Here is a 14,310-nt window from a genome sequence, read left to right on the forward strand (position 1 = left end):
GGCTGGGCGGCTCCTTCTGGTAATCGCTGCGGGGGCTTTTCCCGGCCCTGGGGTGCGGGGCGGGCGGGCCGTGCCCGGCGCAGGGGCGCAGCGCTGACCCGGAGCGCTCGGAGCGGCACAGAGCGGGCAGCGCTCCGGGCAGGGGCTGCCCATCGCGGGGTCATCCCGCTGCAGCCCCTGGGGCCATCGGCCTTTCCCCGGCCTCAGCGCGGGGCCCCCAGCCCCGCACCGGGACCAGCCCCACACCGGGACCAGCCCCACACCGGGACCAGCCCCGCACCGGTACCAGCCCCACACCGGGACCAGCCCCACACCAGGACCAGCCCCACACCGGGACCAGCCCCACACCGGGACCGACCCCGCGAGTCCCGGTGCCGGGGGGCTCCGGAGGCGGCCGGCGCCGGGGGGTTCGTGGCAGCGAGGCCGCTGGGCGCGGGGCGGGGGGCTCGGAGGGGGGGCTGGGCACTGGTTATGGACTGAACTCCCTGCCTAATGCACCTGATTGGATTTGCAGAATCCAATTACCTGCCCTCGGCCTTTGATAACGAGGTTCTGAGCGACGGTTTCTGTCAACGGCCCCGCGGCAGCGAGAGCTGCGGGCACCCGGCACCCCCGGCCCGCGCAGCCCCGGCCCGCCGGGCAGAACCCGCGGCCTCGGGGGAGGGGCCGGGCCGGGAGGTACCGAACCCCCCAGAATCACCCGACCCCCGCGGGGATGGGGGCGGCGGGAGCCCGGGATGGGCCGTACCGCGCACACTGCGGGACCGGGGCCTGCGCACCCCCCTCCCGCTGTCCCGCTCCTCCAGCTCCCCGCACCCTGCCCAGCGGCCGCAGCCCCACGCCCTGGCACCGTCAGCCCCACAGAAGCTTTGGGGCCTCGGCCGCCGACCCCGCTGACTGCGGTGGGGTCCATCCCGCGCCCCTCAGGACAGCGAGGGCTGCTCCGCTCCTCCGCCCCGCGCCCCCCGCCCCCCGCTCCCGTCCCACAGCGCTGCCGGAGGGTCAGCAGCCCCCGAGCTGCCCCCGGCCCGGAGCTCCCCGTCCCCCAGAGGCCGCCCCGCGCCCCACCCCGCCCCGCGGCCGCAGCCCGGCGGGGAGCGCACCCGCCGCACGGTGCTCCCCGTCGTGCGGCTCCTCCCCGAGGGCGCTGCGCAGACGCCGACGGTCACCGTGGTGACGTCCGACCGGGGCGGCTTCGGCCGTCGGGGGCCGTCGGGGCGCCGTGTGCGGGGCCGTGGCTGCGCGCTGCAGCTGCCCGAGGGCCCGGCCCGGCCCAGCGCCGCCGGTCGTTACCGGGGGGAGCGAAGCGTGCGTGCCACCGCGTCACCCCCGCACCCAGCGGCTGCCAGCGCCCGGCCCGGGGCCGGCGGGTGCGGGGCACCGGGAGTGTTTCATGCGGTTAAGAAGTGTCTGATTGAGGCAGGAGGCGCCAGCAGCTCCCACGGGAGCCGCAAGTCAAGGACTGGAGGACCAAATGCAGGCTAAAGTAATCCAATCTGGGCCGGCTTCATCTAATTAGCCCAGAATTAACCCAGCAGCCAGAGAGGAGCTGACTGTCCCTACAGTTTGCCAGCGGGTTTGGGGGGGAAGCGGGAGGAAGAAGGGGACGTCCAGCGATAATGAGATTAGAGGGGGAGCGGGCGGGAGAGGGCGGCTTGGCAGCAGCTCCCGGTGGTAACGTGGGGCCCGGCCAGGCCTCCGCCGCTTAATTGCCGCGCGCTGGAGCGGCTGGCAGCGGTGTGAGGGGCGGGCAGCGACCCGCAGTGCTCCGTCCTGCCCCCGCACAGCGCCCGAGACCGGCACGGAACCGCGCGGGGACACGGGGACATCGGCGCGGGGCTGCGGGGCTCCAGCAGCAGCAGAGCGTCTGCCCGGGGGGGGGGGGGCACGAGGGGGGGTGTCGCAGGGGTTGTTCTGTTGGGTGATGGAGGAGCCGTGGGAAGGAAAGCTGCGGGATCTGTGCACGCATCCCAAGGCCGTGCCAAGGGCCGGGCACCCTGCGGGCTGCTGCGGGATGCAGGGGAGCAGGGAGCAGCTCCGCTCAGCTCAGCGGCCGCTGCGGGACCGTGCGGCTCCGGCAGCAGCACGGCCCGGAGCTGCGGTCAGTGCGGGCAGCGCCGTGGGGCTGAGGGCTGATTTTCCACCCTGGGCCGTGCGAGTGCCCCGCTGCCACAGCCCCTGCTCAGCGCCGCACGAGTGTCCGCCCCGAGGGGAGATGAGCGGGGCCGTGTGCTGGGAAGCACCGGGCTGTGAGCGGGCAGGGAACGAGGAGCGGGGCTCTGTCTGAGCGCATCGGGCTGTTCCAGCCCTGTTCCTTTACAGGTGTGTGTGAGGGTCCCTCACCGGAGCCCCGTGGTGCCCGCAGCGCTCAGGGACCGGGCAGAGCCACGGGGCGGCCCGATGGCGGCTCACAGCCCCGGCTGAGCTGTGTGAGGGTCACGGGGCAGGTGGGAGCCGTGACACCGGGAGATGCCGTGGGGTGGCCTGGGCAGATCCCCGAGCCGCAATAGCTCCGGTGTCACCGAGCACCCGCTGCTCCAGCACCGCCCGAGGGCTCGGCCTTGTCCCGGTGCCCCCACCCCCAGCTCTGCCCCCCGCCCCGAGGCGGTCGGGCTCGGTGAGCTCGGGCCGGGCCGCGCTGTGCAGCTCCCGCGGGCGCGGGGCGGAGGTGCCGGTGACACGGGCAGGTGCCGCGGGGCCCATCCATCCCCTGCCCCTCCATCCATCTCCCGGCCCGCCCGTCATTCCAGCCCCCGGGCGCTTCCACACAGCTGCCTCCCGCTCTCGGTTTCATTAACCCGCTCCCTCCCCCGGCACGACGCGTTTCCCCCCCGCACCTGCGGGCTGCGCTGCTGCGGGTCGGGGCGCCATGTCCCCCCCCCCAAAATGCTGCACACGCGGGACCCGCAACGTTGGCACCGGGGAGCTCCGGGAGCGGGGGGGTCCACGCTGTGCCCACCCGTGTAAGGTGGGGTGAGCCCCGCGCGGGGCGGTGCGGGGTGTGTGTGGACACGGGGGGTTGTGTGGGCACGGGGGGGGGATCGTGGGGTGGGTGTGAGCACAGTGAGGGTGGGCGCAGCTCCGGATGGTCTGCGTGGGTGCGTGGGGGCATCGTCACACTGTGCCCTGTGAGCGTGTACACGTGTGTGTGTGCACCGGCGCTGTACGGGCGGCTCCGTGCGTGTGTGTGTGTGCAGCTGGGGCTGTGCACGCGTGGGGCGGTGCCGTGGTGTGGAGCCGGGTGTGAGCATCTCCGTGTGTGTGTTTGTGTGTGTATCCACTCTGTGCTGTGTGCAGCACTGTGCTGTTCTGCAGGGTGTGTGAACACACGTGTGTGCACGCTGAGCCCCACCACGGGGTGTGTGTGTGTGTGTGTGTGTGTTTGTGTGTGTGTATATGTGTGTGTGTGTGTGTGTGTGCAGGGATGGGGTGGTACATGTGTGTGTGTGTGTGTGTGTGTTTGTGTCCCCTCCACCCACGCAGCCCCTCACCCCGTGGAGCAGCGCGTCCCGCTGGGCCCGGTTCTGCCCGGTTCCCCCGATCCCCGCGGTGCCCCCGGGCCGTGCCGTGCCCCCGGGGCGCAGCAGCTGCAGCTCCCGGTGCCGCCGTGATTTACAGGCGCAGCCCCGGTAATGTCATTTGCCCCAGACCGGTGGCGCCAGGGCAGACGGGTGGCCCCTCCCGCGCCGGCCCTTGCCCCGGGGACGTGACCCGCCGCCCTCGCCCTGAACCGGGACCCGGCACCCGTCGGCCCGGACCCACCGAACCCTCGACCGCGGCCCGGAGCGATCGCGATAGTCGCCAAAGTCCCGGCCCGGTCCGCAACCGCCCGTTGTCTGCCCGGTGTGCGGGTGGGCGCCGAGCCCGGGGCACCCTCCGTGCCAGATATGAGCCTCGCGAAGGGGCCCGTCTCTGGGCTCCGTGTCACCGGAGCAGGGCGGCCGTGGGACTCGGGTGCGCGCTGACGGCAACGGCGGGTCCGCGGTAAGCGGGTCCACACCGGTCCACAAACGCGGATCCGTGCCCCGGGAACGGCAGGCGCGGGGTCTGTTTGCTGCGGGATCGAAAGGGCCGTGGTCGGTACGTGCGGGCGGCGGCGGCCGCGGGGGCCGAAGGACGGGAGAGCCCCGGGATGCGGGAGCGGCCCCGCGTGGACGCGTAGCAGCACCGGGGCCGCTCTGTGAGAGCCGGGACTTGCAGCGGTCTCCGCCCGGAGAACGGTGCGGCCCCGACGCGGCGGGGGAGGGCGGGTGGCGGCCCCGGGGTTGCGCTCTGTGCGCCCCGACGGCACCGGAGGGGGCAGGGAGGAGCGCGGGGTGCGCCGTGTCTCTGTCCGCTGTCACGGTGGGACCCTCCATCGTTCTGCCGCCCTGAGCCCGGCGATTCTCCGGGCGGGGGGAACCGGGACGCGCCTCCTCCACCGCGGCGCTTCCGACGGATCCCGACAGGAGACCCCGGACACGCGCCGCCCGCGCCGAACCGCGGCGGTGCCGGGGATCCCGGCGGGCCGAGGGGGGGGGTGGGGCGGAGGGGCCGGTGCCGAGGCCGGGGAGGGGCCGGTGCCGGTGCCGGTGCCGGGGCGTGGCCCCGGGATGCGCGAGCCCCCGCCCCAGAGGGCGCGTGCTGCCCATCACGGGGCGCGGCCGCGGATCAGGGGCGGGCGGCCGAGAATTTGGCAGCTCCATATGGAGCGGGGCACAACAGCGCGGTGCAGCCGGGGGGTCCCGCCGCGCCCCGCAGCCCGCAGCTCCCGGCCGCCACCAGCCGCCTCCGCCGCGGGCCGCGCTCCGTTCCCGGCCCCCGGCTCGTCCATCTCCCGCCGCCCGCCGCCCCCCCCGCAGCGCCCCGCAGCCCGCGGCCGCGCCCCGCGCTCGGGCGGCCCCGCGATGCCCCGAGTGTGAGCGCGGCGGGGCCATGGAGGCGGCGGCGGCGGCGGCGCTGGCGCGGGAGGGCGGCGGAGCGGCCCCCGCTCCCCACGAGCCCATCAGCTTCGGCATCGACCAGATCCTCAGCGGCCCGGAGCCCCCGGGCGGCGCGGGGCCGGCGCGGGCCGCGGGAGAGCCCGACTACCCCGGGCTGTACGGAGGCGGCTACGGCCCCGCCTGCTCGCTCGGCTCCTACAACCTCAACATGAGCATGAACGTGAGCGTCAACGTGACCCCCGCGCCCGCCGCGCCGCCCGCCGGGGTCATCCGCGTCCCCGCGCACCGACCCGCGCCGCCCGCGCCTCCCGCCGCTCCGCCGCCGGTACCGGGTTTGTCGGGACTCACCTTCCCCTGGATGGAGACCACGCGGCGCATCGCCAAGGACCGGCTCTCAGGTGAGCGCTCCGCTCCGACGGCTCCGAGCGGCGGCTGAACGGGAGCGGGAGCGGAGCGGGCGCAGCGGCTCACACCGGGGGGACCGTCCGCGCCGGGTTCCGCCGCGCTGGAAGCGGCTGCGATCCGCCGGTGCCGCGCTCGGTACCGTGCGCACGAGGCCGCGGAGCCGCCGATCGCTGCCGTGCGGGGACCGGGATCCCGCCGAGCCGCCCCCCCCGCCCCGGCACCGCGCACCGGGAAGGACAACCGTCGGGGCCCGCGCGCTGCGGCTCCGGGTGGGCGCTGCCCCCGGGTCCCGGTTCCCGTTGGAGCCGGAGCTTCGCCGCAGCCGCTCCCTGCGATGCGCCGGGGGGTCCCGTCGTTCTTTGGCCGCGAGCTCCGCAGCACCGACCTGTCAGAAACGCGGGGCTGCGGCCCCAGCCCGGTCCGACCGGGAGGAGAGAGACCGCGTGTGGGAACGGGGAGCGAGGACCCGGTGTGGGGCTGCACGGTGATACCATGTGTGGGAATGGGGCTGGGAGGGGAGCAGACACTGTGCAGAGTCTGTGGGGCTGCGGACCTGTGATGTGGGGTGTCTGTGGGGCTGTGAACCCACAGTGAGGGGTGTATGTGGGGCTGTGAACCCACAGTGCGGGGTGTATGTGGGGCTGTGAACCCACGTTGTGGGGTGTCTGTGGGGCTGTGAACCCACGTTGTGGGGTGTATGTGGGGCTGTGAACCCACGTTGTGGGGTGTCTGTGGGGCTGTGAACCCACAGTGCGGGGTGTCTGTGGGGCTGTGAACTCACACTGCAGGGTGTCTGTGGGGCTGTGAACCCACGTTGTGGGGTGTCTGTGGGGTGTGAGCCCACGTTGTGGGGTGTCTGTGGAACTGGGGGCCTGTGCTGTGGGGTACTTGCATGGCTGGGGATGTGGTGGGGGGTGTTTGTGGGGCTGGGGACGTGGTGGGGTGGTGCTGGCGTGACTGTGAGCCCGTGCTGTGCAGTGGTCGTTGTGCTGCGTTGTGGGATGTGCTGGGAGGAGGACGGGGCTGTGCAGGTTGTGCAGATCCATGTGCGGGTGTACAGGGATGGATGTGGGGCTGCTGAATGCCGGGTGTGGGGCGAAGCCAGGGCTGGGGTGTGAGGGAGAGCTGGGGAGAGTGGTGGGGTGCAGTGCTGCCAATGGGGCCGTGTGCGGTGCTGCCAATGGGGCCGTGTGCGGGGTGCTGTGGCTGGAGCAGCTCAGGGTGCTGAGATGAGGGTTGTGTCCCCCGGTGCAGAGGGTGTGGGGTGCTGGTGCCTGGTGGGTGTGGGGTGCTGGTGCCCGGTGCTGGGTGCCGGTGGGGTGAGTGAGGGGGGCTGTGAGTGTGGCTGAATGCGGCTCCTTCCCAAGATGGCGGCACTGCCACGTCTGCAGCGCGGCCCAGTGTGGGGACGAGGGCGGTGGACGAGGCCGGGGCTGTGGGGGCTGAGGGAGCTGCGGGGGCCACAGGGGCTGGGCCTCGTGGGGTGGGAGGTCTGGGGCTGTGGGGGCCCATCACGGGCACCATCAGAACCGGGTTCGCCTCCCGGCCCACCCATTGGTGATGGAACACCGTCCCCGCGCATGGCCGCTGCTGACGTCCCCGTCTCCTGCCTGGCGCCAGCAGTGGGGGGACATGGCGGCCCCTCCCCGGCACGGGGTCTCCCAGCCGTGGACATCACTCAGCACCGGAGCCTTGGGGTGATCTTGGGGCTGTCAGCATCTGTTTGCGGTGAGGGGCCGCCCCATGTGGGGGTGTCGGTCCATCCCCCCAACTGTGCGGCTCCACCTGCACCGAGCGCTTCCACCCGCCGCGGGCAGACACCCTCCCACCACGCTGATGGGGTGTGGGGCACGGATGGTCTGTCCCTGGGGCCTGCTATAGGGTCTGCCCCATGCCCCATAGGTGTGGGGTGCTGGAGCCCCATGGCGGCCCCATGGCGGCCCCATTGAGGCAGCACTGCCCATGTGCTGTAGTGTTGTTGATGGCCGTGGTGTCCTGGAGCTGTGGCTCAGCCATGGGCCGCCCGTGCCGCACACACACAGTCCTGCTCCATCCTCCTTGCAGCCCTTTGCTGCCCTGATGCCCCCATGGCCCCATCTCCATGTCCCCGTGGGAGGTGGCAGCCCCCTCCCCATCCCCCCCCCAGCAGCTGCAGGGCAGCCAACCCAGAGGCTGCTGCGTGCGAAGGGAAGGAGAGACATGAGCTGCCTCCATGGCCTCCGGTGCCATCCCCTCCGCGGGGGGTGCCGGGAGGCGGCGGGGCTGGGAACAGGGCCGGGTTTGTGCTGCCCGGAGCCCTCGATGACCCTGAGGGTGGGACCACTCGGTGATGTGGGGGGGTCCCAGCTGCCGGGTCCCCCTTTGGGCTCCGGGTGCAATTGTAGCCACGTGCACACGAGCCCCCTGGGCACGTTTAGCGGCGCCGTGTCCCCTGCAGGATCGGGATGTGTGTTTTCCTTCCTCGCCCCCTCCCCACAGCTCGCATGGAGCTCCCATCCTGCTCTGCCCACACCCCGCTCCAGGGGCCGTGCCGCTCCATCCCCTCGGGCCGGTCTCGGTCCCGTTCCCATCGGTGTCTGCCCCTCGCTTTGGGGCCGCGTTGCGCTCCCCCCGCCCGGCGCAGCCGCTCACCCCCCCCCGCCCACAGCTGCGCTTTCGCCGTTCGCGGCCACGCGGCGCATCGGGCACCCGTACCAGAACCGAACGCCGCCCAAGAGGAAGAAGCCGCGCACGTCCTTCACCCGCCTGCAGATCTGTGAGCTGGAGAAGCGCTTCCACCGGCAGAAGTACCTGGCCTCTGCTGAGCGAGCAGCCCTGGCCAAGGCCCTCAAGATGACGGACGCGCAGGTGAAGACCTGGTTCCAGAACCGGCGCACCAAGTGGAGGTGAGGGGGCTGCTCGGGGCCGGGTCGCCCGCAGCTCCTGGCGCTGCTCGGTCGCTCCGCTCGCGTTCCGGCCGGGGCCGTGGGGCCGGTGTCCCCGTGCGCCCCATCGCTCAGCCCGGGCCGTGTGTGCAGGAGGCAGACGGCGGAGGAACGGGAGGCGGAGCGGCAACAGGCCAGCCGGCTGATGCTGCACCTGCAGCAGGAGGCTTTCCAGAAGAGCCTGAGCCAGCCGCTGCCGCAGGACCCGCTGTGCATGCACAACTCCTCGCTGTACGCCCTGCAGAACCTGCAGCCCTGGGCCGAGGACAATAAGGTCACGTCCGTCTCGGGGGTGGCCTCCGTGGTGTGAGGGCGCCGCGCGGCGGAGGGACCCGCTGTGCCCCTGGGGGCCCCGGACCGGTCGGGAGGCGGCAGCTCGGCCCGGAGGGGCGCGGGGCGGCCCCGTCACCCCCGGGGCGGGGCGGGGAGGGAGGGGAGGGGGCTGCTGCTTCCCGGTGCCATCCCGAGCGGCAGCCCCCTCCCCACGCCACATCCGGGCCCCGTCACTGCCCTGCTGGAGCCGCAGCCCCTGGCAGATGGACTGTGATACCTGCCCCCCTCCCCACCCCACCTTCATCCCACGTGCCTCTGCCAGCCCGGACCCTCGGGGGGGGGTCGCCCACCCCGTGCAGCCCCTCGGAGCCCGATCCCCCATCGGCAGCTCCACGTGCTGGGGCGGCGCCTCGGCGCCCATCGAGCCCATGGCGGGCAGAGCCGGGGGCGGGGGCGGCGCCCCCTGGACTCTCACATTCCCGGCGCCGGTAACTCCGTGCTGCCCCCGGCCGTTGTGCGGCGCCGTCCGACCCGGACGGGTCCGAGTTCGTGAGCTCTGGCTTCCAGCCGCGGGGACCCACCGCCCGCAGCGCTCCCTGCGTGACGGGCCGATGGAGTTTGTTGGCCACACGGGACGGGCTCCCGGTGCTCCCGGTGCTCCCGGCGCTCCCGGCCCATCTGCAGCCCTGAACAATGAGCACAGGGTCCCCCCAGGAGGCAGTGGGTGGCAGCCCCCCCCCAGAACTGCCCCCGGGGCCTCCTCTGCCTCCCCCCCACGCCGTGTCTCACTGTGGGGCTGAACTTTTGTTCTGGCACAATGTGGACAATGCGGGCTGTGCCACTTCTGGATCCCGCAGCGAACTTCCACCCCCGTGTGTCCCAGCAGCGGGTGCAGCCGGGCCAGGACTCGGGCGATGCCGGGCTGGGCCGTGGGACCCTCCCCAGGCAGCTCCAGCCGGTCCCGCTGCTGGTGGGGCTGAGGTCCCGACCCCGACCCTAATCGTGACCCCGATTTTGACCTTGACCTCCCGCTGACCCCGACCCGGCCCCCGCTGTCCGTGCTGCTGCCGGGACGCGACGGCGCGGACGGGAACCGCCCCGGGAACGGCGGTCGTGGACCGGCACCCGCGGGGACCGCTGCCCGAACCGGGACCCTTCGGGGCGTACCGGGACCGTACCGGGAGCCTGCGGTGTCGGCGGGACGCCGCCCGGCCCCGTCGGGTCTCGCAGCTCATTGGGTTACGGACCGGGGGGCCGGGCGGCGTCCCTCCGCTCCCGCAGCGCACCCGGGAGGAGGCGGGGCCGCCGGTGCCGGTTTCCCGACGGCGGGATTGGCTGCGACTCCGTGACGCGGCCGGTCGGACCGGGAGGGGGGAGCCGCCGCCGCCGCCGCGCCGCCGCAGAGCAGCCGGGATGAGCGGCCGGCGGGGAGAGGACGGCGGGGGGTCTGCGCGCTGCGCTGGTGAGGGCCCCGCTTGCTCTCCCCGCTTCCCGGGGCGGCGAGGCCGCGCTCCGCGCCGCGCAAGAGGCCGCGGGGTATCGGCGGCTGCTCCGCGCCCGCGCGGCGGAGGTGGAGGCGCATGCGCCGGGGGCCGTGGGGGCGCTTGCATCGGCAGCTGAGGGCTCCGCCACCGGCAGCAGCGAGGGAGGTGCCAAGTACCAGATAAACGGGGGGGGAGTTGGGGTGCATCAGGGGGGGGAGGCTTGGCCAGAGAGGCGCGAGCGAGGGGGTGGTGCGTGATGGGGGTGGGATGGAGGATCGCTGCGGTGCGGGGTCTCAGGAGAAGGGGAGGCTGGGGCGGGGTCCCGGGGTCCGGGTCGCGGTCCCGGAGCGGCGCTGACAGCCCGACTGCAGGAGCGGGTGGCGGAGCTGGAGCGGCAGATCGGAGAAGCGGAGCAGGAGATGGCGCGGTGCCTGCGGGAATATCCCGCGCTGCTGCGGCTGCGGATGGCGCTGGACGCGGAGATCGCCGCGTATCGGTACGGGGAGGGGGCGGGGGCGGGGGCGGGGGCGGGGGACGCGGGGCTCAGCGGGACCCCTTTGCTGCAGGGAGATGCTGGAGGGGGAGGAGCTGCGCCTGGGTGCCGTGGTTCCGCCGTGACGGGGCGCCCACCCCTTTGCCGGGGACCCGGGACCGCCGGGACTCCCCGGATTCCCGGCCCCGGGCCGCTGCTCTGCGGGACCCTCTGAGCCCCCCGCCCCTCTGGAGCATCCTCTGCTCCCGAGCCACGGGACCCCCGGACTCCTGGATCCCGGAGCTTCTGGACCCCTCACGGGACCCCTGGGCTCCGCAGATGCCCCCGGGGGGCTCCCGCTCCGCAGCAGGGCAGTGCCCCGGGCCTCACACTCTCACCAGCCTCCCCAGAGCGGCAGCAGGGCGCAGCCCCGGCCCTGGCCCACGCGGGAGCACCTCAATAAACGCCCCGTGGCATTACCCAGCGCCGAGCGCTCCGTGTGATGGGGCGGTGACCCCCGGCAGCTCCGTGTGTGGGGCTGCAGCTGAGGCTGAGCTCATGGGCTGAGGGCCGTTCCCTGCCGGGGCCGCCTGGCTGCGGGCTCTGCTCTCGTTCCCCCCCAGCTGGAGCTGCCGGCTGCGTGTCCTGCAGGGAGCTGAGGGGTGGCAAAAACGGGGCTGGGAGCTGTGGGGCGCGGAGCCCTGCTCTCACACACACACTCTGATTGGGGTTTTGCATAGAAAAGCCAAGCTCAGCTCTTATACAGAGATTAAAAACAGCACTTCAATATAACACGGGTGGATGGGAATGTTGGCAGCGGCAGCTCTGGCCGCTTCACCCCGGGGTGCTGAGCTTCACCCCCCGGCCCAGGGCTCTGTGCCCCTCAGCCCCGCCGCAGCCCGGCTGTGCCCACCTCCCTCCACCCGCTCCAGGGGCTCCACGAGGAGTTGCTGTAGGGGTCCTGGCAGCTGATGCGGACCCTCCGCACACGCTCCCGCAGCCTCGTCTGCTCTGTGCCCTCCACAAATGTGTCAACCTGCAAAGGGGGGTTTGGTCACGGCCCGGGGAGGGGCACGGGGAGCCCTGCAGGAGCTGGGGGTGCAGCAGCTGGGGGCTGGGGCTATTCCCCGTCCCTGGCAGTGGTGCTGCCTGACTCGGGCAGTGCCGGGGGGAGCTGAGGTCACAGCTGGGAGTGACCATTTCCTGCCCCCCCCCCCAGGGGTCACTGGGCGCCGCTCGTCACGATTCTGCTGTGCTGTGGGAGAGGCCAGTCTGCGGATCTGGAAGCGTGGGCCGGGGGGGGCTGTGTGCAGGGCGGTGTGGGTGGGGGTAATGGGGCTGTGGGCAGCCTGTTACCTGGGTGCCGTTGGGGAGCTCGTACTGCAGCCAGTAGAGAAGAGCAAAGTAGGACCTGGGGAGCGGCCATGAGGCCGGGGGGGCCCAGGCCAAGTGGAGCTGCCCCTCGTGAAGGTGCGCGGTCAGCGCCTGCGGGGCGTCGGGTCGCACTGCGGGCAGCGGAGCACGGCGGGGCTCAGCGCGGGGCTGCGGCCCACAGGGGTTCCCAGCCCCAAACCCCACCGAGGGGACACCCGCGGGCTGAGCTCACCGATGTCACGGACAAAGAAGTGGATGGAGAAGCTGAGGAAGGAGGTGTCTGAGATCCCCTCGAAGCTCAGCTGCAGCGGCCGCAGCTCCTCCGCGAAGGGGCAGAAGGACGGATCCGTGAAGTTGGCGCTGAACCGCCCGCCGTGCCCGGCTGCGGGCACCCAGAGCCCGACGGAGCCGTCGCTGTGCGGGAAGGCGGAGTGAGCGCGGGGAGCCGGCGGGGCCGGGGCCGGGGGCTGCGATACCCACCTGCGTGTGAGGCGGGCGCGGAACACGGCGGAGCGGGGCCCCTTCCAGGAGCAGCGGAAGGAGCCGAGGTAGGAGTCGGCCCGGCAGGAGGCGGCCCTGCCCCCCTCTCCTGACGGGGCCGGGAATAAAGGGGTTGGGGTCCGCGGGGCTGAGCGGGGCGTCCCCTCCCCAGACCGTCCCACTCAGCCCTGCCTGGCTGCATCCTCCGTCCCGCAGGCTGCAGCACGATCTGCCTCGTACCCGTGTTGCGTGTCAGGCGGGTCCCCTGCCTGCCCCCACGCTCGTTCCATCCATCCCCACCCTTCCCCATCACTCCACGTCAGTCATCCACGTCATCGCTCCTGTCCCATCACCCCACGCCTGCCCCATCCTGCCCGACATCCCACATCCCTCGTCACCCCCCTCCTCGGCCCCCGCCCCGGGTACCGCTGTCCCCGACCACCACGTAGGTGCTGTCCAGCAGGACGCCCCCGGCCCAGCAGCTGTAGTTGCCGGTGGCCGGCAGGTCCAAGCCGAGGATGGTGAGATTCCGTCCGTTCTCCACGAGCTCAGCCATGGGCTCCGGCTCCCCGTTCTGTGTCCATTTCACCTCCTGCCTCGAGGTGTTGCATTTCACCACCACGTCCTCGTTCAGGTTCCCCACCAGAACTGGAGATGAGGTGCAGAGGCTGCGGTCAGTTTGTCGCCTGCTCCGTGGTGGGGCTGGGTGCCCCCCTCCCCAGGTACCACCTACCCACGGCCCCCAGCCTGCTCCATCACCCCCCGTCCGCTTCCCATCCCTCCCTGCACCTGGTGCCCTCTCTGAAACCCCCCCGTTCCCTCTTGCACTCACACTTTGGGGGGAAGGCGGTCAGGGTGTCCGTAAGGGCGATGCACAGCGCCAGGAGCACCAGGACCGGCATCTGCGGGGAGAGGGGCGGTGTCAGGGGACGCGGCGCTGGATCCCGGGAGGAGCGGTGCCGGGGCGCAGCCGTACCGGGGTGCAGCGGGGGTGGGCAGAGCGAGTGGAGCCGGGGGCAGCGGCTGGGAAAGCACCGCTCGGTGGGCGGTGGGCGCAGCTCCCAGCCCTTCCCGGCACGGCCCCGGGCAGGGAGTGCCCGAGTGGAGCAGCACCTTTCCGGCTCCCCGTCACCCCCCCAGAGACCCCCCCCCCCCGCACCTACCTCTGCGTGCGTTGCTGCTGCTGGCTCTGAGGGCCGGGAGCTGCCGTGTATATACCGAGCCGCGACCCCGCGGGGCTGCCCCAAGGTGAAGGCAAACCGCAGCAGCATCACAATTCTCAGAAGAGGAGAAACCGGCGCAGGGCGGAGCTGGAGATCGGTACCCGCTCGGCTCCAGCCCTGCCGGCCTCGGTGCCAGCACTGCTTGGAGTGGGGACACCGTGAGCACCGCGCTGCGCCCCGGGCGAAGGGGCAGCGCGGGGCCGCTCCGGGCAGTGCTGGAGCTCCTGTGGTCCCGGGTGCCCTCCAGTACCGGGATCCATAGGGGAGGGTCTTAGGGGAAGCACCTCCAGGGGAATGGGAAAGGGGTGGCAGAGCCTGCGGCTGTGCCCATCTCGGGGGTGTGCACCCAGGCACAGCCCCAGCCAGCACTGGAGAAGGGGCAGGATGCATCCCTGGGGGGGAGCATCCCCCGTCCTGCCCTACTCCACCCCCACGAGTGACAGGAACCACAAACCCTGTAGCCCAGAGTCAATGTCCCCGCTCTGACAGGGCAGGACCGAGAACAGGTAGGTGCTGCCATCCCCAGCCGGGAGCCAGAACAGCTTCCAGCACCACAGATTGGCTCCGGCACCGCAAGGGAGGCAGATGAGGGGCAGGAACGAGTGGATGTGGACAAGGGGCAGCAGACGGTGGGGACAGGGATGAGGGGCAGCAGCCCTGGGCAGGGGGTATCTGCAGGCCCCCATCCTGGGGGCCAACAGCAGTTCTGGGGGAGGCAGGGGACACAGGCTGTCCTCATGGCTCCTGGTCATG

The 14,310-nt window shown here is 72.6% G+C and overlaps 2 protein-coding genes and 1 long non-coding RNA gene across 3 annotated transcripts; 2 read left to right on the plus strand and 1 right to left on the minus strand.

Moving 5' to 3' along the window:
- Positions 1-4,914: 4,914 nt before the first annotated feature.
- TLX2 (T cell leukemia homeobox 2) lies at positions 4,915-8,650 on the plus strand. Its single transcript, XM_015850168.2, has 3 exons — positions 4,915-5,320; positions 7,975-8,212; positions 8,345-8,650. Exons 1-3 carry the CDS (start codon positions 4,915-4,917, stop codon positions 8,559-8,561), a joined length of 861 nt encoding a protein of 286 aa, XP_015705654.1. The 3' UTR covers positions 8,562-8,650.
- A 1,692-nt stretch (positions 8,651-10,342) lies between these two features.
- LOC107306838 lies at positions 10,343-10,965 on the plus strand. The gene is made up of 2 exons (XR_001552275.2): positions 10,343-10,504; positions 10,575-10,965. It is a non-coding gene; the product is annotated as an uncharacterized LOC107306838 (long non-coding RNA).
- A 398-nt stretch (positions 10,966-11,363) lies between these two features.
- Positions 11,364-13,236, minus strand: LOC107306820 (interleukin-12 subunit beta-like). The gene is made up of 5 exons (XM_015850170.1): positions 13,167-13,236; positions 12,761-12,982; positions 12,087-12,443; positions 11,837-11,985; positions 11,364-11,516 (listed from the first exon to the last, which is right to left on the minus strand). The coding sequence occupies exons 1-5, from the start codon at positions 13,234-13,236 to the stop codon at positions 11,364-11,366; spliced, it is 951 nt and encodes a 316-aa protein (XP_015705656.1).
- Between the last annotated feature and the right edge of the window lie 1,074 nt (positions 13,237-14,310).

Source organism: Coturnix japonica, assembly GCF_001577835.2.
Source record: "Coturnix japonica isolate 7356 chromosome 4 unlocalized genomic scaffold, Coturnix japonica 2.1 chr4random350, whole genome shotgun sequence".
In the NCBI taxonomy this organism is placed as follows: domain Eukaryota; kingdom Metazoa; phylum Chordata; class Aves; order Galliformes; family Phasianidae; genus Coturnix; species Coturnix japonica.

Bases quoted from the DNA above. Each gene is read 5' to 3' on its own strand.
- TLX2 (XM_015850168.2), top strand. From the start codon at position 4,915: ATGGAGGCGGCGGCGGCGGCGGCGCTGGCGCGGGAGGGCGGCGGAGCG. The intron at 5,321-7,974 runs GTGAGCGCTCCG...CCCCGCCCACAG, and splicing joins CGCCAAGGACCGGCTCTCAG to CTGCGCTTTCGCCGTTCGCG. The intron at 8,213-8,344 runs GTGAGGGGGCTG...CCGTGTGTGCAG, and splicing joins AACCGGCGCACCAAGTGGAG to GAGGCAGACGGCGGAGGAAC.
- LOC107306820 (XM_015850170.1), bottom strand. From the start codon at position 13,236: ATGCCGGTCCTGGTGCTCCTGGCGCTGTGCATCGCCCTTACGGACACC. The intron at 12,444-12,760 runs GTACCCGGGGCG...CGGCCCCGTCAG, and splicing joins CGTGGTGGTCGGGGACAGCG to GAGAGGGGGGCAGGGCCGCC. The intron at 11,517-11,836 runs GTAACAGGCTGC...CCCCCTTTGCAG, and splicing joins AGCTCCCCAACGGCACCCAG to GTTGACACATTTGTGGAGGG.